The sequence below is a fragment of the Tenebrio molitor genome, chromosome 7 (genome assembly GCF_963966145.1).
Source record: "Tenebrio molitor chromosome 7, icTenMoli1.1, whole genome shotgun sequence".
NCBI classification, from domain to species: Eukaryota; Metazoa; Arthropoda; class Insecta; order Coleoptera; family Tenebrionidae; genus Tenebrio; species Tenebrio molitor.
The window spans coordinates 2388909-2413133 of NC_091052.1; the positions used below are offsets into that span (position 1 = coordinate 2388909).

At 35.6% G+C, this 24225-nt stretch overlaps 5 protein-coding genes across 7 annotated transcripts; 4 read left to right on the forward strand and 1 right to left on the reverse strand.

Moving 5' to 3' along the window:
* The first annotated feature begins 859 nt into the window (after positions 1–859).
* On the forward strand, positions 860–3807 carry Prp3 (pre-mRNA processing factor 3). Of its 2 annotated transcripts, XM_069054508.1 has the most exons (5): positions 860–1868; positions 2396–2639; positions 2694–3201; positions 3256–3513; positions 3762–3807. In XM_069054508.1, the coding sequence occupies exons 1-4, from the start codon at positions 981–983 to the stop codon at positions 3503–3505; spliced, it is 1890 nt and encodes a 629-aa protein (XP_068910609.1). In that variant the 5' UTR covers positions 860–980; the 3' UTR covers positions 3506–3513; positions 3762–3807. The 2 variants fall into 2 exon arrangements, with proteins under 2 accessions (XP_068910609.1, XP_068910608.1); XM_069054507.1 differs by lacking the exon at positions 3762–3807 and having other exon boundaries at positions 861–1868; positions 3256–3618.
* Positions 3798–11713, reverse strand: LOC138135693 (protein SERAC1). Of its 2 annotated transcripts, XM_069054517.1 has the most exons (7): positions 11491–11713; positions 10949–11083; positions 8156–8887; positions 4855–4982; positions 4647–4802; positions 4449–4595; positions 3798–4391 (listed from the first exon to the last, which is right to left on the reverse strand). In XM_069054517.1, the coding sequence occupies exons 1-7, from the start codon at positions 11514–11516 to the stop codon at positions 4270–4272; spliced, it is 1446 nt and encodes a 481-aa protein (XP_068910618.1). In that variant the 5' UTR covers positions 11517–11713; the 3' UTR covers positions 3798–4269. The 2 variants fall into 2 exon arrangements, with proteins under 2 accessions (XP_068910618.1, XP_068910619.1); XM_069054518.1 differs by lacking the exons at positions 10949–11083; positions 11491–11713 and adding an exon at positions 9999–10537.
* Positions 11714–12112: 399 nt separating this feature from the next.
* Positions 12113–13537, forward strand: LOC138135696 (phenoloxidase-activating factor 2-like). Its single transcript, XM_069054521.1, has 3 exons — positions 12113–12433; positions 12480–12836; positions 12885–13537. The coding sequence occupies exons 1-3, from the start codon at positions 12216–12218 to the stop codon at positions 13483–13485; spliced, it is 1176 nt and encodes a 391-aa protein (XP_068910622.1). The 5' UTR covers positions 12113–12215; the 3' UTR covers positions 13486–13537.
* A 3466-nt stretch (positions 13538–17003) lies between these two features.
* On the forward strand, positions 17004–19422 carry LOC138135695 (phenoloxidase-activating factor 2-like). Its single transcript, XM_069054520.1, has 3 exons — positions 17004–17179; positions 17505–17780; positions 18428–19422. The coding sequence occupies exons 2-3, from the start codon at positions 17515–17517 to the stop codon at positions 19362–19364; spliced, it is 1203 nt and encodes a 400-aa protein (XP_068910621.1). The 5' UTR covers positions 17004–17179; positions 17505–17514; the 3' UTR covers positions 19365–19422.
* Positions 19423–19537: 115 nt separating this feature from the next.
* LOC138135694 (phenoloxidase-activating factor 2-like) lies at positions 19538–23262 on the forward strand. Its single transcript, XM_069054519.1, has 4 exons — positions 19538–19923; positions 22096–22449; positions 22500–22932; positions 22987–23262. Exons 1-4 carry the CDS (start codon positions 19682–19684, stop codon positions 23179–23181), a joined length of 1224 nt encoding a protein of 407 aa, XP_068910620.1. The 5' UTR covers positions 19538–19681; the 3' UTR covers positions 23182–23262.
* Positions 23263–24225: the final 963 nt, after the last annotated feature.

Here is a 24225-nt window from a genome sequence, read left to right on the forward strand (position 1 = left end):
ACTATGTACGAAAATTTATGTGGCAACTGTGTGGATAGGATAGTTAAACATTTCTGTGACAGTATGAACTATGAAGTCGTGCAATTTTGAAAATTGTCAAGTTAATGTGCAATGTTATGTCAACTCTACACCTTCCACACAGTTGCCACATAAATTTTCGTACATAGTTGCCATATTTATCCATAATCAATTTGAATCACTGAACATCTGATAACAGTTAAAAAGAAATATTGATTAATGTGTAATTATTTATTAACTAAAAACAATATTAATAATTTTTCTTCAAACAATAATACAACCAGTAATAGGTTGCTGTTTACAATTATTCCTGACTTCCTTTCCTTGAGACACTTCCTCAATTATAGCGGAAAGATCGTCGTAATCTGGATAAGCAAGGGTGGAAAGTTTTGAGTGAACTAAAACATCATTAACTTTTACTTCAAATGATGCTCTACGTCCTTCATGACCATTTATTGATACATCAGGATGTTTTGGCTTAATATATTGTGATAATTCTTCAAATTTTTTAAAATATCCACAAGTACCACTACAAATTCATAGTCAAAGAATTTCTCATGGTACAAAATGATAAATTACCAAAATTCAACATCTACCATGACCCCCATTTTACTATATGTCCTGCATTAACAGTCTGGGTTAATACTGATAGGTCTCGATCACACTTTTAAAATTGTCTCTTCTGCAATTTGTATTGTAAAATGTACCTTAAAAACAGGTTTGGTGAAGATTACAACATGATTTCATAACTAAAAAAAGTGTTTAATAAGTAACTTTTTTGTAACCACACTTTTTCTGTCAAAACACAGTAAATATTGGAATGTTGGCAACGGTGAATATATACCTTCATCAAATTTCTAAAATGCTTGTGTTGGTAATGGTTCTAACCTCAAACTTTCCTGTGTAAACGTTGACGAAACGTAAACTCTGAAAACGTTCTATATTTTGAAAAAACGTAAATTATGTCGTACCTCTCGCGTCGAGAAGTAGAAGACTTAAAGCCTTCTATAGACAAAGCAGTATACAAAGTACTTGGTAGCAGTGATAGTTCCCTGGTCAGTACCGCAGTACATTGTTTAAATTCAGGGTATGATAAGCGCAAAACTACTGACAAACTTTCATCTTATGTTGATAGCAAAAAGGCATCCAGACTAGCTGAAAAGATATTTGATTTAGTAGAAGATTATCATTCATCACATCGATCAAAAAAACGATCGCACGATGATTTTAGAGACAGAGACTCAAAACGATCGAAATCACGGCACGATAATGATAGAGACAGCAGATACGATTCGGATAGAAATAAATCTAAATCTAGCGAAGTCATGGAAAGCGCCCAAAAACAGATTGAAGAACGAAAAAGAGCTTTGGATGGTCCCATCGGGAAAAATAACTTGAATATTTCAAACCTCAACATACCTCAACCAAGCATTTACGGAATCCCGATGGGACTTTTAAATCGAGGTGACGCAGATAAAGCGCGAAAATTAGCTCAGCTACAAGCTCAGATTAAAAGTAAACTATCAAGTGGCATTCTTGCAAATGCAATTCAAATTCCTGTAGTACCAAATAAACCTACTCCATTGATTCTGGATGATGAAGGCAGAACAGTAGATAAAACCGGTAAAGCTGTGCAATTGACGCACGTTGTACCCACACTTAAGGCGAATATTCGTGCCCAGAAACGTGAACAATTTCGAACGCAGTCGAGTGACAAAGTTGACGACAGTAATGAAACTAAATTTTACGATGGTAGAATCGGTGTTAAACCTCCGATTCGCAACAAGAGAGTACTCAGATTCCACGAACCTGGCAAATTTTTGCAGTTGGCCGAACGAATTCGGATGAAAGTGAGTGTATACAGGGTGTTATGTAAGTCCACGTAATAAATTTAACCACCAACAGGACTCGTTAAACTAAACATTTTTTTTATTTATCACTTTTTCCCAAAATTCTTCCAAACAGTTAAAATTAAATATAATTTGAACCCTAAAATTCATACTCGCTCATGTGTTTACACATCCATTGATAATGAAGCAGGAAAAAAGAATTGTTCAATTAAAAACTTGAATGATAAACAGTAAAAGTATTAGAACAGCGGTCGTTCTTTTTTCAAAAAACTAAAGTTTTTACCCCACAAAAACATTTTCACTTTCTTTCGTTTCAATTGATGATTATCTCATGAGTGGAGTGTCAGACTTTTTTTTAGCCCCTAAGGCAAGAAAAATGTAAAAAAAATATTCGATTAGAAAAATATAAATCTAAAAAATGTTTTTTTTTAAAGAGTTCTATTGGTGATTAAATTTATTACGTGGACTTTCATAACAGCTTGTAGAATATTTTGAAAGTTTTTTTTTTTTGATAATTGTGTTTTTAGGCGCAATTAGAAAAACTACAAAATGAAATTTCTCAAATTGCCAAAAAAACGGGGATATCGTCGGCGACCAAACTAGCGCTCATTGCAAAATCTGAAGGAGTTATTGAAGAAACTCCGCACATGGAATGGTGGGACTCGGTCATCTTGGTTGACAATTTAGATACGATGATTAACGGAAAAATTGCAATCAAGGAGTCCATCATTAATACCTTAGTAGAACACCCTACGCAAATGCGATGTCCAAGTAAGTTTACGCAAAGAGTTGCGTAATACCGTAATAACACTTTTATTTTTAAAGCGGATCCAATAAAACCTGTTTACATGCCGGTATTCCTGACAAAAAAGGAGCGCAAGAAACTGCGCCGTCAGAACCGCCGTGAAATGTGGAAAGAAGAGCAAGAGAAAATTCGTTTGGGGCTTGAACCGCCCCCAGAACCAAAACTAAGAATTTCAAACTTGATGCGCGCTCTAGGAACTGAAGCGGTCCAAGATCCGACGAAAATCGAAGCGCACGTAAGGGAACAAATGGCAAAAAGACAGAAAGCTCACGAAGACGCGAACGCCGCTAGGAAATTAACAACTGAGCAGAAACGTGACAAAAAAATAAAAAAAATAAAAGAGGACACGTCACTGGGTGTCAACGTATCCATTTATCGAATCAGAGATCTCCACGAATTAGCGTCGAAAAAATTCAAAGTCGAAACCAACGCTAAGCAATTATTTATGACGGGGTGTGTGGTACTTTATCCAGATTGTTGCGTCGTAGTAGTGGAGGGGGGACCAAAGCAGCAGAAAAAGTACAAGAGGTGAAGATTGTACAAACTGGGTAGGGTCTGAAGTTGAAATAAAACGTGTTTCAGGTTGATGATGAGTAGAGTAAAGTGGGAAGAAGATATTGTGAAAGATCCTGACGGGAACGAAGTGCCGAATAAATGCATTCTCGTATGGGAAGGTACGAGTAAACAGCGAAATTTCGGCGAAGTTAAATTCAAAATTTGTCCAACGGAAAGGCTGGCGCGTGAACATTTTAAAAAACATAAAGTGGAACATTATTGGGACTTGGCTTACAGCGGGGCCGTTTTAGAACAAGCGAATGACGCGGTTTTATAGTAAATAAGGTAAATGATTTGTATTTATTTTATGATGCAAGCTATTACTATGTATATATTGTGTTTTTTGAGCAACATTGTATGATTTATTGGAATAAAATAATTGCAGTAAGATCAGATAACGCAAACTGTGAATCCTTATTAAAAAACTCGGCGAGTTACTAAAGCAATTGTACAATGGTTATATCATTTAAGTTTAAAAGCGAAACGCCGATAAACAGTAAAAAGGTTTTATCAATTTATGTTTTTTGTTTCAGATAAGTGCTAAGGTTCAATAAACCGTTCTCAACAAAACCACTTAAATTATGCATTTTATTGCCACAATTAATCAATTTTACTACAGGTACAACAGACTAAACTTAGCGGTTTGGAAATTATAAAAATACTTTTTTAAATCTGATGATCTACACAAGCATCGAGATTAATAAAATCTTTGGTAATGACAAACATTGCGTTTATATTATATTTCTGGAGAGAACATACGCATCGGTAACGTCTTGGATTGACGTCGTTGGAGATAGACGTAATATAATTTGAACACATTAAGAAGATACCAAATCTTTATACATAAGACAACCCAAACAATAAATAAAATACTGTAACAGGAATGATGTTTAAACAGAAACCTGAGAACTTGGAAACTCTTAACACCTACTACATTTAGTAAATCACAAAATTAGCTAAAGCACTTAAAATAGCATCACAATTTGCTTATAAAATTGTCAGATAACTGGTTGCCGTGAGATTCATATTTCTTTTCATGTTCTACTGAAAATGTTTTTTAATTAATTTCATTAATTCTACGTATAAAAAGCAATCCCTTCCGGCGGGTTTGCAGATTTCTCTGTGGTCTAAGGGCACATCGCATTTCACGCCAATGTCTGGATCTGAAACAGATGGCATAAACCGAAATGTAAAAGAAAAAAAATCAAAACAGGAATTACCAGCCGATTCGTAGGCTACGATCTTCAAGTAAACAAAAGACATTAAGGTGAATGAAGTTTCAATAAAACTGAACACGTCAGCTTTTAATTGCTCGTTTTTACACAGCTGTAAAAACCTCTTATGTAAGTCGAGGACAAAATCACAATCTGTAACAGTTTTTGTAAGAATTACAAGTCGCAGCTCGTAGTTGTGCATACTTCTTTGTATTTCTATAAGTTCAACGCTCCGTCGAAGAAGTGGCAGAGTGAAATCGGCCAGAGATGATCCTTTGTGAGGCACACTGTAGAACATGATTCCTTTGGAATTTTCAAAAATTCGAAATATTTCAGGACGGTGTTGGTGTCGCTCCCAAGCTAAAATACACTTAAATGGCATCGCTGATTTTTAAAATACTTTTCATTGTACCATTCATGATTATTTGTTTGATGAAAAGGCCGCCTTTGGAATGTCCTACCCAAATAATTGGTTGTTTACCCACACCTAACTTAGTGAGCTCGTCGATCATTTCATCACTTCTTTCAACCATGTCGGTCCTGTAACATTTATACTGTACTAGATGCAAGAAAATTGTCTAAAACGAAGTTGTGTCGTAACAAGTGAATATAAAATGAGAATTAAAATTATTCAAGGACACTGCAATGAATGCAATGGCCGTTTTCAAAGATAAGAAGTAGAAGATATAGCGGATATATTGAGATAACTTTTAAAGAGCGACAAGTCGGCAAAAAATAAATACTTGTGGACAAAGGGGATCAAGTAAATAACAAAGTGATTAAAGTATTCACGTTTTGAAAAATATTTCTTATATGCGCATATCCACGGGTAATGACTTCACGAGAGAGATGTTTTTAGTTTGAAAAAGTCGGGAAAAAAATTGTATTCGGAATACTTATCTATAAAATTAGAAAAGTATGATTTTATCCAGTGATGGATTTATGTACAGGTCCGTGAGGTGGACGCCTAGGGGCGCCACTGAATCCACAAAAACCTCTAATTACTATACGCGTAACCTCACACGTTCATAAAATTAAAATAATAATTGCAACAAAAACATTTTAAGGATCGTTTCGAGGTGCATTACTGGTAGCCGTGAAGGTAATTAGTTGATAACAAAAAGGGAACAACGAGTTATAATAACGCAAGGAACGTAGTAACGATAAACAGAAAATTAACTGCAATTTTCAAAAAAAAATTGGAAAATATTGTTGGCAAGGAGCAATTCTAAAGTGCTAAAAAAATTATCAACACAAGTTCAACTTTAAAAAAATTAATTGAGCTAAGAGGAAAAGGAGTTCGTGTTCGGTGTTGTACGTATTTACTAAATTTATAATTATTATCTGTCTCGTTGCAAATTTATTTTTCCCTTGACAATACAATAATTAATCGCTTGCATGATTTCAAGGTTTGTAATATAAAGACAACGCCGATTACATTCAACAAAACAAGTTAGAATGTGCTGAAATGAACTTGTCGTTATATTTTTTAATCTAAAACAAAAAGATGAGGAGTATTCTTGTATGATTATCAACCGGGTATATGAAGCTAAACCTTGAAACTCACCAAATTAATTTAATTCTGGAAAAAAAATCAATGAAAATTATTTTTCACTATAAATCAATTTGATTGGTCCAAATTTGAAAAATGCTGCAATTTGATTGGTTAAAAATTTTCGAGTTGGATTGTCATAAAAAAATTTAAAACTGAAGTTTTGACATTTTTATTGTAGGTAACTGTGAAGGAAATACCTACATGAATTTTTAATGGAATAAAATAATGACAAATAAAATAAAATCGCGAATAGCGAATTCAGAGCGTGGTAGGGAAGGACCCAGTGGAGCTCGAAAAATACTTAGGAAAAAAATTCGCTCTTCCTGAAGAAGTTATGAACACTTTAATTTTGTTCAATATATAGCAGCCTTCATATCCACAGTGACAAAATAGTATTCTAGCTACGTTGCCGTTCCATTTTTAAGAAAAATTACAAAAATTTAAGATTTTTTTACTCCAAAGTAAAGCTATTCTTCAATTGTTTTACGTTATTATTTTCCACAATAATCTACACCATAAATAACAATAAACGCTGAACTTTTCAGCCTGTATATGAAAAAACGCACTTCAAAGAGTGCACCTTCACACCAATGTATCTTTGTGAGGGGAGTCCCGATTTTTTTTTAATTTCCATATTTGGACTACTGAAGTGATCCCCTACAACGTTCTGAATTCAGAATTCGCGAATTTTGAGACACTGTAGATGTGAATTGTCAATATTAAAGTTATTCAGTGACTGTACCGTTAAAAAATGTAAAAAAATATTTACTGTTTTTGCTGAGACTGTCCGTATGTCAAATGCTAAGAGTGAGGTTATACTCCAGAAAATGGAAAACATTGTTAAAAGATTATAATAATTATTAAACTGCAATTCATTGTAGCGGTTAACCAGCCACACTTTTTCTTTTGCGGAAAGCAATGTTCGTTTCTTTTATGAACTCATTTTTTTTTTCAATAAAATGTTTGAATTTATAACTTGTATCAATCTACCTGTCACGTTTGACGATTGGCGCCAGAACAAAAACTTAAATTCCAAAATTCCGAGAAGCGCGCCTAGTAATTTTAGTTGATACTAACCAAACGTCATTTGGACAATTCACATCACGATATTTCTTTAATAAAATTGTATTGTCAGTGTCAAATTTCTTAAAGACGTTCGTGTTTTCGACAGAAATGCAACAGATTGGCAATAAAAAGTTATTCAGGGTCAAACTAGAGAAATAATTTGTAATACGTTTGATTATATGAGAATAACTTTTCCTTTTGAACCACTGACAAAAATGAAAGAACGGATTTATTTATTTTTTCAACCTATTTAGCGAAAATGTGAATTTACCTTTTTACGGCGTTTATGAGAAATTTGACACTTTGACAATACAATTTTGTGACATTTCTCACTCTTTTTTTTTGCCACCGAATATGAAAATATGTAACTCTAATACAAAATAAAATATTAATTATACAGGGTGTTATTGAAAGTTGTACAGATATTTTAACCACGAGCTATGCGATTTCCTTGTTTTAAAGCATATTTCCTATAGGTTACTTCGCATTGGCGTACATTTTATAAAACATGATATACAGGGTGTGTTTTAAAAATGTGCCGAAATTTTACCTACGAGGTTGTAGGACAACGGAGAAAACTAAAAGCAATTTAAAAAAATTGTAGCTCAAAAAATAAAATGTCATTTTAGTTTTTGGCATAGAATTTTTTAAATATTTTTTCCGAGTTCTACATGAAGCCAGTAGCTCGTGGTTAAAATATCTGTACAACTTTCAATAATACCCTGTATACAAAGTAAAATTTTGTGTTGATTATTCTCGAAGAATAGTATGTATTTTACGATTGGATATGAGATTTTTTACTATTATGTAACGTCTTCATTTTTATTTTGAGTATCCCCTCAAGTTGTGCCGTTATTTTTAGACTCACTGCACTAACTTCATTATTGTTTCTGGATTTTGATTTAACAGGGACAACATTTGTGCGCAGTACATAATATTGATTTAATTGGGGCCATATTTGTCGCATTTAAAATTACAGGGAACAATGGAAATGGTGAGGTCAGTTTAAACGGTTCAAAGTAACCGATTAAAAAGGTCGTATTGAAAATCGTTATCTGTTCGAATTAGGACAAATTATACGAGCATTACTCACCGTGTTCTCTTCTTCTTCCAAACTGGACACCAGAGCACATCCGTGGTGTAGTTCAAAGCGATAACCCGTGCCCCTGGACAGTCTTTGGGCAACCAATCTTGCGGCCAACAGTTCGAGTAACAACCGTCCTCCTCCACGTCAACATCATCGAAGACTTCCCAATCACCCTCTTCGCGCGTCACACAAATCTCGTTATGTTTCCTGGCGATTTTAACTTGACTGTTCTTCGAATAAATGTCGCTAAAGTTACGTTTCAATGAGTGCTTCCTTGGAGGAACGTACAAATTTCCAGTCGATTGACTTCGCACAGGCGTTTGGTGCTTGAGTTTGTGGCCATCGTGCCTCCACCTTCCTTGCTTCCATGTCCTGTCAATACCTCCGTGGAGACCGTGGATGAAGATCACGTCGGCTAAGATCTCTTCATTTGGACTGTACAAAACTTGACAATCGACGCTCTGTTCGGGAGAGGAACTAGTCAGGTCTTCTATGCTAGGGGCGAGATCTTCGCTTATGTTTTTGATGGCACGACGAGTGAGAGGATAGGTAATTCGCTTTTGCACCGATGCTAAGGAATTCGAGATACTGTTGGCCAAAAACGCTATTACTGTAGGAAGGAGGCGGTGGCGGACGTTGTTAACTACTAACTGCTGGTTTCTTAGGTACAAGTAGTAGATTCTTAATACTGCTGGCATTACTGTACGGGCGAAGACGGCGACGGCCAAGCGTAACCGCCTGGAAGATCAATACAATCATTGCAAAATAGTTTTTCTTGGTATAGTCATGGAAAAAGTATAGTCTTCAACTCGCGTATAATGGCTATTATTCACTCGGACGATTCCACCACTCGCCTACGGCTCGCGTTGGAATTTTCATCCTCTTGAATAATAGCCGTCATTATATAGGAAAGTTGTCCGTACTATTAATGATAACGGATAAATAACTTCTATGAACTATCAACTATCTATTGTTCATACTGGGAAGATTATTTCTTATCAAAATATTAGTCAAATCTCACGTCGTTAAAAAACGTTTCGTGTTGCTTTTGTTTACTTCCTAAATTTATATTCGATCTGAATAGTCACAACATAAAAGATAAAATTGAACCTTTGTTCCGATTGTTTTTTTTATTGTTGGGCAGCGCCAGTTTTGAATTAAATTCATTTCTAAAAAGAACGGGACGGATTGTCGAGTCAATAGAAATAAATTATTTATTAACTGTCTTCGATACGCCTCTTAGTTGAAACATTTGTGACAAGGTCAGTTGTTCTTTTATTGATTTCATCGAGCACTATAGCATAAGAAAAAATATGAAATTTGATTAATAAAAAAAGTTCGTTAGGTTAAGTGTTCGGTGGCTCGTGTCTGACACTAGAATAATACATCACCTAGTTCTTTTAATTGAATGCAACGGAGGTTTCAGCTTTCAGCTACACGTGTATGGCTTCGAAAAAGAATTGATAATTCACTCGAGGTCAACGTCGTTGTAATTAACTGTTTCGCGATGATAACAATCGTCTACTTTCGCAAACCAATTTGTATTCCAAATTTGAGATATATTTTTAATGTAAAAAAAGCAGTTTTGTGGAAATTAGTACATAATACATATTTGGTATTTAGAAATACTTTGCCGCCCAAATGAGAGCAATTCTGTAATAATCGCATTGTCTGATAAAACATATAGAAATTTATATCTGCTTGGAAATGTTTTCGTTAAACCGTTGGAGATTTATAAATACAAAATTAAGAACGAAGCGCACCACTGAAATCAGGCAGCAAAACACGAGAGTTTCAATCACGAGGAATAAAGAAATTTGGGGCAAATCAATTAAGTAATCGGACTCACCTAATAAACATTTTTCTTGTTAGCAACGATCAACTACATATTCCTGGCAAGAATGTAGCAACAAATGAAAATGTCACATTTGTTCGCGCGTTCGCGGTTCGGTGTACTTTATCTCTTTAATCTACCATCCCATTAGATCTATTCTGAACTGATTCACATTGCGATACTATGTAATTGATAATTGCGACAAGGACGTTTCAATTTATTTCACGTCAAAGCCCGCACGATTGTCTGCCATTTAACGATACAATCACCATCTAGGATTGTAATGTTCACAGATTATTTTCGACATTCAGTCTAATCGAAAAACACTTGTCGCGTTTTACAGGTAATTATTTATCGAGTGGAAAATTCGATGGAGATTTTAGCGGATCGTTGGCAACGGTTTGCCTCCCATTCATAATTCCACAATTTTCCGTAGTTATGATGAGAATGACACCCACGCAAAAATAAACTAAATTTAACTGAAAGCGCGCCACACCGCATCGTTAATGCACTAGTAATAAATATATTGCGAAATAAAAATTAAATCATTTCCTTATCCATCATGTTAAAAATCCAAAGTTGTCATTCACGAGTTGGTAAAGACGCAGATGAGAGTTTTAAAATGACCTGACAAAGATCTCAGTCAGCTATTTTGGACTAGGGCCAACTGAGCACCGACCAAATTTACGGTTCAGCTATTTTTCTCTTGGGGTCTTGGGCGGCGACCACGTGTACGGAAATTTGGCAACAATATAATTATTATCTTTATGTTTGTTATCTGGCGAAGTAATTATTTGACAGCTTCAGTAATCGATGAATTAATTCAATGATTAAAAAACTAGATATTCCATGATTTAGCAACAAAGGGGAAGTCGTACGTGGCGAAATAAAAGATCATCTCATTAGTAGCACCGGTGTTGCTAACTTGTGTAAATTTTCGTATTGATTAAAAAACAAAGACTTACGTTGCTGATAAAATTATGTAAGATGTCCTGGATTCCATACCCATCGTCGAGAACTCTCGCGAAATTATCCCTTGATCGCACATGATGTCTTCCACTTCGTTATAAAGCGCGTCTTCATCAATAGCTGAAGTTTCGCTAAATAAATTTGCACAGGTTATTGTACCAACACCGACATCATTGTCTTTTAAAGGATATTCCGAAAAATATGATTCGACATGTGTAAATGTGTGTAATACTAATAACATTGTCTGAAACGCACGTGTTGTTTGTCTTGGATTAAAGTGATACTCGAGACCTTGCGCTCTCTTGAAATAACCAATCTCCATTTAGATGTGAAAAGAATTGAAACAGAACTAGCAAACTAATTGGAAAGTTACAAAAAAAAGGATAATTGGGTTACATAAATAATTGGAGCGATGGAGATTTGCCACTAAATAATTATTACAACAATTTCAATAATCGATTCAGATCCATCTAGATTTTTGAAAGTTAAAAAATACATCGCTCGTTTGTTTGAAATTAAGAAACTTATAGTTTTTTACCTTGGTTCAGTTATTTCCCTCGACATTCTAGTAAAAAAAGGTAACCACTGTTGACACGATATAGTTTAATTATAACGCACTGTTCAAATAGTATTTTTCCGTGCGCGATTGTCATGTAACAAACAGGTGTCCACATAGACGCATTATGTAGTAGGAACAAATAGCAACAAATTCAGACTAATACATGTTCACAATTTGCTACACATGCGCACATTCATGTTCTGAAAGATGGAACAAGAAAGCTGTAATTTTGCGTTATGCGTAGGTTTAGTTTCACATCTACTACAGAATATATGTTTATTTTTTTAGCTTTCTCAATTCACGTTATAGACAACACCTTATTGAAGTTTGTGCGTAAGGCTGGTTGCCTACTTAGTAGCAAAATCCAATGAAATTGTTTTCTAAAAGTAGAAACACCATTTTGATTTCCATTTGTCAAAAAATCACTTTATTTTATGACCACAACCTGCTTTACAAATTTAGATATTCTCATATAAATTCGGTTAGAGCAGAATCATTTTCTGCTTCTTCTGCGGTTCGGAATTTCCGTCACTCCATTTTTGTCCTTGGAAAATAAATATTTCGTGAGCATCAGTGGATTATTATCATTCACTTTACAATAACAACTTCACCGTTGACCCTGCAGTCTTTATATATCGAATATTTTTATTGTCAGGTCAGTTGATTTTAACCGAAGTAGAGTTCAACAAGTTCAGTTTGAAATTATGTCTTCGGTCGTTTTGTTATTCTGTTTGTGTGTTCTGACTTTCTCAGGTTTTACCATAAATGCAAAACCTGCAATCGACAAAAATGGAAGTACTAATCGACTTGAGTCCCGAATAAGACAAAATTTAAACGATACAATTCTGGAGTTTTTTCACTACTGTAAATGTATTGCATATTACCAGTGCCATCCACTTAACCAAGCTTTCAATGCTAAAGAGTAAGTTTACTTTCAGGACGTCAGTAATTACAAATTTTAATTTCAGAATTGTGTGCTCTGATGGGGATTACATTTGCTGTAACCAAACATCAAGCACTCAAGAACCCGAAGTGACAACTGCTGTGACTCCAAATGGCAAACTGGTGACGGTCAGTAGTACTACAGTAGAAAATCCTGCAGTAAAAGGAGAAACAAACAACACTGACAACTGTGGCGTACCCAAAACTCAGTTAAACGTAAGAATTTTAACCCCGGAGACCGATGCAGCGACAACTATTCCGGGGGAACACCCCTGGATAGTTGAAATTTTCAGAAGAAATAACAATTTTCCATACAAATTTCGCTGCGCTGGTTCACTGATACATCCCAAAGTGGTTTTGACTGCGACGCATTGCGTTGTCTCGTAAGTATCCCTAGACGAACTTTGCTTGTTTGAATTTTCACGTTTCAGAGCCAAACCAAATAATTTAAAAATTGTTGCAACTGGTGAAGAAATATTTTATAACCTTGGATCTAATGAAAAAAATGAGAGGAATGTCGCAAAAATAATCAAGCATCCTGAATATTATTCTGGAGGATTATATAATGATATAGCGTTACTGATACTTGAAAATGAGTACTCTTTTTCAAGTGAATTTTTAAACAGCATTTGCTTACCCCCCGCCAATAAAAATTTCACCGGAAAAAAATGCTTGGCTGTCGGGTGGGGTGAAAATACAGAACTACAAAGTATACCACTAAAGAAAGTTGACGTTCCGATCGTTGATTTCCAACAATGTCAAGATCTTTTAAGGAAAACTCGGTTAGGGACCAGTTTTAATCTACATTCGTCATTTATTTGTGCCGGTGGGGAAGAAGGGAAAGACACGTGCAAAGGAGACGGAGGAGGTCCTTTGTTGTGTTTAGATTATTATAAGTTTGTACTAGCTGGAATTGTTTCGTGGGGCGTCGACTGCGGGGTTGTAGATCAACCGGCAGTGTACACGAATGTGGCTCAATTCAAAGATTGGATTAAGGATGAACTGTCAAAAAATAATATTGAAATAGATTAACGATATTTACCATGATAACAATAAAATGCTGTTTCAGTTTTGTTTACTTTTATTTATTAAATTAATTTTTTCACAAAATATTTGGATACTATTTTATATAATATACAGGATGTCCCAAAATTCACGAATTCCGAATTCAGAGCGTAGTAGGGAAGGACACAGTGGAGCTCGAAACATTCTTAGAAAAAAAATTCGCTCTTCCTGAAGAAGATACAGGCTGTCTTAAAATTATCGTATTCCGAGTTCGGGGCTAAGTAGGGGACATTTTTTTTTTTAATTTCCATATTTGGACTACTGAAGTGATCCCCTACAACGCTTTGAATTCGGAATTCGCGAATTTTGAGACACCCTGTATATTTTTTAATTTCCCGTTCTAAAATATTACGTAGATATACGCCGAATATCCCTATCTCTGGTGTCTTTAACATTAAAAAAGTTTTCGTGAAATTGAAAAATTTTCCCGATAAAAAAACGAGGTCTCGTTATTTTACCTTAGAATAAATTTAGGACTTTTATTACCTAAATATCTTAAAATTTTCTTTTGTAAACTTGTTCACACAGCACAGGCGTACAAAAAATGATTAATTACGTCCCCTTTTACGCCATGACATATCCTAAAATTTCACCACGAACTTTTCACGCGGACAATCCGATGGCATACAGCCATTTCCCTATCGAAGCCGTAAATGCTACTCGTGTATATCGGGGCTACTTTTCCAAGGAAAACGGTTATACAGGGTGTTATGGAAGTCCATGTAATACATTTAACCACCAATAGAACTCTTTAAAATAAACATTTTTTACAAATTGATCTTTTTTAATCGATTTTTTTTTACATTTTTCTAACCCCTAATTTAACACTCCGCTCATGGGATAATCATCAATTGAAACGAAAGAGTGAGAAATTTTAGTAGAAATTATAATTAAATGAAAACTATTAAAATTAATCAATTGATATTGTATTTTTATACTCTTTGCTCCTTTGGCGGTTTGTCGGTCGGAGAAAATATTTTTAATGTACATTGACAGCAATCATTGTAATAGAATTATTTTAGGAAAAACCGAAATGGGCTTTCCAAACAAGGCCATATTCTAAGAAATTGTTTATACATATGGATTTATGTATTGATAATATTATCGTCTATTTTTAATTTTTATATCAATAATATTGACTCTAATTTGTGCCGTTGTTATCACATACCACATTGTCGTTTAGCAAAGAGAGAATTTATGTACGAGTATTTATTAAAAAAAAAAACGAAGAATAGAAAGTGGTATAAATTATATAGGTAATTTAGAAAATGATGAATTTAAAGAGAATATATGACATCTATAGTTGAATAGTAGTAGGAAACCATATTTGGGAACGACTTATGCAGCTTTTTATAACGTACTAACACTTTTATGAGGGTTGGAACGGTTGGGGCAACCCATAGCTATGGGCCGTATTTAAATATTTCTTCCTGGGAGTCTTCAACGCATTTGTCCTCTGCAATTTTTGCGAAATAATAAAAAATAGGTCGCACCGATCAGGATTGTCATAAATGTCATTTTGATAATAATAATTTAAAAATTATTCGTCCAAATTCACATTAAAATTTGTTGTTTGCTATTCGACGTGGATTAGAGTTAAACATTTTAAATTCATAAAGTCCTATTTGACTTAATTCCATCCCGAACGAGGCGCTTCGGAAGCTCTAATAAATCAAAACAAGAATAGCTGCAAAAACGCTCTAAAAACAGACAGCCACAAAACCTTACTTTGAATGAAATAGCTGAAAAATTCCAATAACTACGTGTAAGAATACTATGAATGAAAACTAAAAATTGTTTTTTGTTCGACACTGTCAGAATTTGAGAATTTTCTCCTGTGTGAATGGATTTTGATGAATTTGACAACTTGTCAAAACGAAACGTCAAGCTAATTTTAAAGATTTTCAGCCATTTGGAGCCTTTGGGGGGGCTCGAACAAAAAAACGTTGTATTCAACTCGTTCTTGTGTAATTTGCGCTTTTTTGGCACTCGTGGACCTTTAAAACTCTCGTTTCACTCGAGTTTTAAACTGGCCCACTCATGCCAAAAAAAGCCCAAATTACACACGAACTCGTTAAATAAATAACTATTTCATCTTTTTTGCGTTGCACTCGATAACCTTTTAATCTTACTCTTCTTCCTAACGCGTTATCAGTGCAGATGTAGAGCGCAAAACTGAATGCACGTGATTTTCACCCGAAGATCCTGGGATTTTCACACGAGAAGAGTTCAAAGAATTGGCACCTGTTGTTGTCATTGCCTGTTCCAAACAGAAGCAAGAATAATTTATTAAAAAGAAGATATAAGAATAGATTTTGAGACCAACGTGTTTATCCTCAGCAAAACAACGGCATATTGTTTAATTCTTCGCAAAATATGATCCAATAAAAAATATTGTTTCGTTAGTTCAATAAATAATGTGCATATTTTATGTAATTTACTTGTAGTATTGTACATTGTACCTTTAGGAATAATATAATATTTACAAATAAAACACAATAAAAATTATTTAAATTGTCTTATTTTTCGAAAGAATCTAAAGTTAACATGTTTAACAAAGATACTGTTTCTTCATAGTCTTCCAAATTGGTTGAGGGTCATTTCCCAGAGTCAGGTCGGCAAATCCAACCCAGCGTAGCTTCGGGATCATTTTTTCCTTTTTCTTCAACCATGACATTCTGATAACATGGCTTTGGTTTTCTAATGGTTCCAAGGTTTCCCTAAAATTTACCGCTGCTGAGCTTGTATGGCTCAGGAATCTCCTCCGAGACATGCACGTCACCTACGAGCGTTCTACCATAATGTTCGAAGACAACCAATCCTGTATACACTTCCTTGACAAGTACGAGCACCTTGATGTCAAGTACCACTTTGTTCAGGATTTGCCAATGAGCAAAACCATTGACGTCAACTATATACCATCGAACGAGCAGAGGGGGATATCTCGACAAAAAGTTTTTTCTAGAGCTCCTTTCGAAAAATTAAGAGTAAAAAAAAACTTAAATATTTATTGAGCATTGCATTATACAGTGTGATTTTGAAAGTTGTGCAGATATTTTAACCTGAGGTAGTACGTGCTAAAAGAAGGCAAAATAACCCACCCGGTGGTGGCAACCAAATGCACAGATCACACGTCTGCGAGTCAAAAGGTTATAAGGTTCTCCCGATTCCCATTGGGTTTTTTCGATTCTGCACGATTTTTACCTTGACCCAGAACTGGTACATATTAACATATCTACTCCTAGTAACCCAGGTTCGAATCCTGGTCACGGCAATGCGCAAACATTGTCACGGTGGGACATTTTATTTTTAGATCACTTTGTTTTTGACAGAGCCCACCATCTAGTAACAACTTTATTAATTATAATATATTACAAGCTAGCTTCTATTAACTTATTGAACGACATTACGGGAAGAACTCCTCTTTTCGTTGTGATAATTAACCCCTTCCACATCAAGATGGAGTGTTAGGCTAGTTTGATAAGCGACACCGTAAAATAACCATTTGCTTCGGATGGTCTAAACCGAGCTGACCGTACTCTCCAGCTGACGTCACGATAAATCGACTTGGTTCAAGGTGCACCGGGTAAAACCTGACAGTGTTTGTTGGTTGCTGATTCCATAGATTATTTTGTGCGATCATCTTGCATTCTCTCGACAGGTATGTACTTCACCACAGAATAAAAATTAAAACATATTAGAGCAAAGAGTGGAGAGATGTTTGTTGTTTTAATTAGAAACAAGATTGTCTTGTCTTCTGTTTTGACATCTTTACATTTGTCATGAGCAAGTGCGATAAGTACCAAGAATTAAATCACTGATCTTCAATTATTTATTATTGTATTTTTGTTTTAATTAGATTACTCCGAATTCCCCTACCTCATTATAAAGATGTTCATTTGACTTATGCAAATTTACTAATAGCTTATGTAAATCCCGAATCGAGACATAGCTTTAGTAAAAATTTGTGTTGCGATTTTTTGCAGATAAAATAGAATGCTTTGTAAACATTCGCTGGTTGTGTTGTTAGTACTCTTCGCGTATACCACTGCACAAGGAAAAACAAAAGATGAGTTAATTAAGGACGTATTTGGAACCAACGATCAAAATGAAAAGCCAGTAACAAACAGAACTCCCGATTTGCAGCCTGGATCGTCAGGTGGTGGTGGAATTCCAGGGACCGGTTCTTGTACTTGTGTCCCTTATTATCTTTGCAATAACGGATCTGTCAACACGAACGGCGAGGGTGTTATAGACATTAGGTGAGTGAGTGGGTGGGGTGTTATCATTGGATCACTAAAATTGTAATTTAATTTATTATAACTAAAATAAACAAAAAGCAATTATCGCTGTGATCCGGGTTCTTATTCGATGATTAGAATTTTAATTATTTAAGTTACATTAATTAATTAATTTTTCATCAAGTTACAGAACACAATTTCTATGCTACGTTTAATAAGCAATTACAGTTAATAAAGTTTTATAATGGAAGGTCAAGAGATACAATCTCATGTTCTGGTTTTCATATTATATAAATTTTAGTCATTTTATGTATTTAAATGATGAAATTGGGAAGTACCAACCTACAAAGCAGAACATTGTCAGTTTAGAGATGTTGAAACCTTGATTTAGTAAACAACAAAATTAAAAAGCACGAATCAATTACATAGCAGAAAATTATTAGAGTCTTACATCATAAATTATTATAACGTAATTGCACTATTGTATTATTTAAATAAGTTATTTGTACAAATCATTAGTACAGATCTGTGCCAATATGCGAAACGGAACTTATTTTAGAATGTGTTAGCTTGACGTCAATCCACACTCGAGAACAAGAAAAGAAATTTGACATTCTCGTACCGAAATTTGTCCTTTCACACTCAGCACTGTCTTGATTTTTTTCCAGAATTAACGAAGGACCTTGCGAGAACTACATCGACGTTTGCTGTGACAAAGGCAGCGAGTCGGACGAACCAATAACCCCTACACCCTCCCCTGTGAAGAAAAGTGGATGCGGACATCACAATCCCGACGGAGTGGGCTTCCGAATAACCGGGAACACTGACCACGAAGCGCAATATGGCGAATTCCCTTGGATGGTGGCGGTCCTGCGTGAAGAAACCATCGAGGGCAACCCTCAAAAGCTCAACGTGTATCAGTGCGGTGGCGCTTTAATCCACACTCAAGTCGTCGTGACCGCTGCCCATTGCGTCAGCGGCAAGAAACAATTCAAGATTCGCGCGGGAGAATGGGACACGCAGACTAAAAAAGAACTGTACCCTCATCAGGACCGCGAGGTCGAGTCCATAACTGTCCATCCGCAGTACTACGCCGGGGCTCTTTTTAATGACGTTGCTATGTTGTTCTTGAAGACGCCGGTGGACATTGCCGAAAACGTGAACGTGGTTTGCTTGCCGCCGCAGGGAACTAATGTGGACCACGCCAGATGCTACGCGAGTGGTTGGGGGAAGGACGTGTTCGGTGCTGAAGGCAGATATCAAGTGATCTTGAAGAAGATTGACTTGCCGGTGGTACCTAGAGATATATGTCAAGAAGCCTTGCGATCAACGAGGTTGGGTAAACACTTCGAGCTCCACAAGAGCTTCATCTGTGCCGGAGGAGAACCCAAGAAGGACACGTGCAAAGGCGACGGCGGTAGTCCTCTGGTCTGCCCGATCCCGGGACAGAAAGACAGATACCAACAAGCCGGAATTGTGGCTTGGGGCATCGGCTGCGGAGAGACCAACACTCCAGGAGTTTACGTCAATATGGCTCTTTTCAGAGACTGGATAGATCAACAAATGTCACTTAAAAATTTAGAAACTCAAAGCTACCAATACTGAAATCTCTTCTCTTTCAATTTCTCATGTATTTGTCCACAATAAAATATTTTGTAACAACCGTGTTTGTCTTATTATGAAATTACATCATCTGTAAGGTCACTGCTGCAGGATCAGGCGGCGTCTCAGAATTTCCACTCAAAAAACAACTTTAAAATTATCGTAATTGCAGACGAATGGTGGGGAGAGTCGAGTCTACCTGAGTGAAGAATCTTTTTATACCTTGGTTCGTGATTAGTGCTGTGATGATAGTTTTGTTGCTGGAATCTGCATAGTTGTACATAATTAAATCAAGGTGACCTTTTTTATTATTATTGACAATGTGGAAATTTGTCTGGTTAGCGGTTGCTTACGGTTTGGTTTGGGGACAAGATCATTTTGTCCCAAACAATTATGAAGAAATTACCACTCAGAGATTAGATGGTTTTGGAGCAGAGGAAAAATGTGGCGAAGGAAAATCAAAGGGATTGTTTAAATGTGTCGTTTATTCCCGTTGTGACGGCATCACGCATATGATTATACCAGAGTCAAGCACTAACGGATATGGCATGATCGATATAAGGTTTGTATTGTATAAATCGGCACTAAGAAACATAACCAATAACGTTTAAAAAATTATTTGTATTTAAAAATGAAATTGTTTTTGTGCATTTGGCACATTTTAAGATTAAATATGATGACGTACAAATGATTTACTACAAATTTCGTTTAAAATGATATACAGGTGTCCCAAAAGTACCGCCTGTCCTTGAAGGGGCGTCATCTAGAAGTCTTATGGAGTACTGAAAAATAGTTTAAAAATTGAATATCTACTTCTACGGTGACTCCTGAAATGCTTGAGCGCGTTCACGGCAACATCGTTAAAAGAGCCAACGTAAAGTCCATTCAAAAATCAAAAAACCACCACCTGTTGCTTTAGGTTGGTAAAATTTAAAAAACCCTAGGTAGATATTTTTTCATACTATGTTGGTAACCATAAATTATGACATTTATTTGATTCAAAATAAAATTAAATTTCGTTCATATTGTTTTATTAGCAGCACGTTTCATTTATTTATTGATTCTTATTATTTTTACTTAAACATACCCAGAAAAACAAGAACTTAATAAACATTTAACCTCAAAATTACAAGTCTCACCAAATTTTACACTAGACAGCGTTGCCGATAGTAATTATCGAGGAAAATGCGACGTTGGTGGATTTTTGATTTTTGAATGGACTTTATGTTTAGACGCAAATGGCCAACTTTTGAAAATTTATTTTAATAAATTAATTTTTGTTGAAGTGTTTGGTTGTTATGTTACCTCTCAAGCTCATCAAAATGGTTGCCAAGGTATTCAATAATACAATGCTGTTACGTATTTCTAGGTAGAGGTCCTAATTCTCAGGTTACAGCGTTGCATTTTTTATATTTTAAAATTGCGTATATTTCCTAAATGGAGGGTCAAGATTTTTTTAAAATAATTTTCCAGCACTCTACTACATACCGTCAAGGAAAGGTGGTCCTTTTGGGACACCTGTATTAAAAATGGTAACATTAACTACATAATATCGGGCGTTCAAATGAAATCCTGGGCTGAGTAGGCGTTGGAAAAATTAAACCGTTTAGAACAGTGTAAAGTTTGAATTTCCCGCCGTTTAACACGAATGACGTTTGTTTATGTTTAATCGAGACATAATTGAACACGTTTGTTTTCAGCAAAGGGTGCCCGTAGCGTAGATATTTGCTTCGAGAATAGGAATCGTTACGTTATTCTATTTTTGATGTAAAACATTGCAAAGAAAAATGTTTTGGCTCTAAATTTTACGTTAGCTCTCAACATGCTCCAATTAATGTACGCTTTAAAAAAGCACAACAATTGACGGTTTCCAACGCCTTCCCAGCCCAGGATTTCATTTGAACGCGCGATATTTTATTCATCTGTTAAATTTAAAAGTTCCTTTTTCAACAAACGCGCTTGGTAGGTGATTTTTCTATGACCTTCTAAATTTCAAAAATACTGGTATTTTAAAAAATTTCCGAAAAAAAGACATTAACAGATAATAGGTACTTCTTGTCATTAGGCAATTAACATAAGATTTTGGTAAGCTTATAAATGATTTTTTAGTTTAGTCTACTTTTCTAATGTGGTGAAAATGTGTTTAAAATGGGAGATATATCGTAATAGGTTTAAAATTGCTTCAATTTTGTATTTTTTGTTGATGACATTGTTATTCATTGATTTCATTACGGGAAGTTTCCAACTATAATATTACGGAGCGAAATTATAAAATTATATGCATTGGCCACACGTACAATAACATATCCGGCATATCAAAATAATATCAATAAAACTCGTGACAATATAGAGAAATTTCAAAAAGAAACATAATTCAACCGAAACATTTTGGCTGATTTACACGTTTTCCCTTTTTGCTTATCCAAATGGTTTTCTCGGGGTTTTGCAGCTTATTTTTTCTACGACCACACGCGTAACAGGCAAATGTTGATAATTTCACACCGTGCGTAAGGATCAATATCCCACAGTTCACACTTATGTATAGTCAATAATAAGAAATAACAAAATCGTTCAATGCCCTTGTTTGTGGTCGCACACACTGCTGGAAAGTGTCTTCGAGCATTCGTGTGATTTGCGCACTCGGCCAGCGCCTCTTCCATCAACTCGTTATGTAAATATTATCTATTTCAGTTATGTCCCATTTGTTGTACAAATATTCACAAATTATTTTTAGATTTGGTGCCAATTCGTGCCCAGATATGCTGGACGTATGTTGCAAAATTCCACCGGGAGGCGACCCCCACGTGACAACATCAACAACTGAAGGCCCATCTCCGACCCCGAACCCAAACCCTACCCCAAGCCCGCCACCAACTGGCGAGAGTTTTTGCGGGATTCGAAACATCAACGGCATCGACTTCAAAATCACGGGAAACACTCACAACGAGGCTGAGTACGGCGAGTTTCCCTGGATGATGGCTATATTGAAAGCAAACTATGACCCCGTCGTCGATGCGACATTAGCTGTATGCGGAGGATCACTGATTGCTCCTAGCGTGGTTCTCACCGGTGCCCACTGTGTTCATAAGTAAAATAATGTTCTTGCTTAATCGCATTTAGCGTGACTTAAATTCTTAGGTATCAACCAGGAGATATCAAAGTGCGTGCCGGAGAGTGGGACACTCAAACGCAAAAAGAAAGACTGCCGTATCAAGAAAGAAATGTGGCGCAAATCATCACGCATGAACAATTCCAAGATGGAATACTGCACAACGACGTCGCGTTGCTCGTCTTGGACAAACCGTTCAAAAAAGCGGCACACATAGGCACCATATGTCTACCGGAACAAAACGAATTGATAAATTCACAGAATTGCTTGGCTACTGGTTGGGGAAAAAACTTGTTTGGTCTCCAAGGACAGTATCAAGTTATCTTAAAAAAAATCGAACTGCCAATTGTGCCCAATCGCCAATGCGAGGCGTCGCTTAGAGAGACCAGATTGGGCCCACTTTTCGAACTGGATGAGAGTTTCATTTGTGCTGGAGGAATAGCGGGCAGGGATACTTGCACGGTAAAACATTTTCCATTTTGCTTTTTTTATTCATTTATTATGACTTTCAATTAGGGTGATGGAGGAAGCCCACTGGTATGTCCCGATCCCAAGAACCCTTCCCGGTACGTTCAAGCCGGTATTGTGGCTTGGGGTATCGGTTGTGGTACAACAACTCCAGGAGTCTACGCCAACGTTGCCAAATTTCGCAGTTGGGTGGATAAGCAAATGGGAAGACTGAATTTTGACACTATAACCTATACGAGTTAATGATTTATAAAGATTACGAATCAAAGCATACGTTCATAAATGTTCAAGATTCATGACTGGAATAAAATATTTAATAGTAAATTTTTTTTTTATTGTTATGTGTAAGTGGTTTATCGGCTGGTAAGTTTGCATGAGTGGTATTACGTAATATGTACCAAAACAGCAGAAAAGAAAAGACGGCTTAATTCTTATAAGCTCTGTTTTAATCCACTTTGTTGGATTAACGAAGATAATAGACAGAAAAGATAACGGAATATTTAAAACAAGATTATCTAAATCAATAAAGATATCAAACAAAAGAGAAAATGAAAAGTTTCGAAAGATAACTTAAATCTAAAATGCATTCACGTTGTTCTGGCATACCTAATAGGAGGCCATGGAAATGTCTGTTGAATTAGGTTTTTCTAAGTTTGAGGTTATAAATAGCGTCAATGTCTAATACATTGTAAAATTAATATATTAAATGGAGTTGGCTCCATCCTGGTTCCTAGGAGCGTTTGTCGATTGATAATTGGCTGCACTGTTATTGTCAAAATTGTCATTATCTGTTTAAATAAAATTGCTGATTATCAAAATATTTCTGGAGTGAAAATAAAATACAGAGTGATCAACAATGACGGAGTCTGTTGGCAATGAAACAATTGAAAAATATTGGTGTTTTTCTGTTTCGTAATTGGCACTGACCGGATGTTTTAACTTGACACGACATTAAAAAAATTAGGTTATGTCGGGTATGTTTACGCTATTACAAAAATGACCCTTTGATGGTAAACATCAAATTCCTAGATGAAGAGAAATAGATAGGCCACTCTCTCTCTCAAAAGAGAAACACATTTTGTAGCGCCATCTGTTGAAGGTATGGGTTTACACAGCCGCTAAAAGGTCTCAGAAATACAGATTTCTTTAACGTAAAACATCCGAGAAAAATGCGCGGGATATTCAAATGATATATTTTTTTTCCAAGGAATTGCAGTCGCCCAATCAACACTAATCACAATCAACATTGTATGTACATAAAAATATAATAATATTTTACGTTAAAAT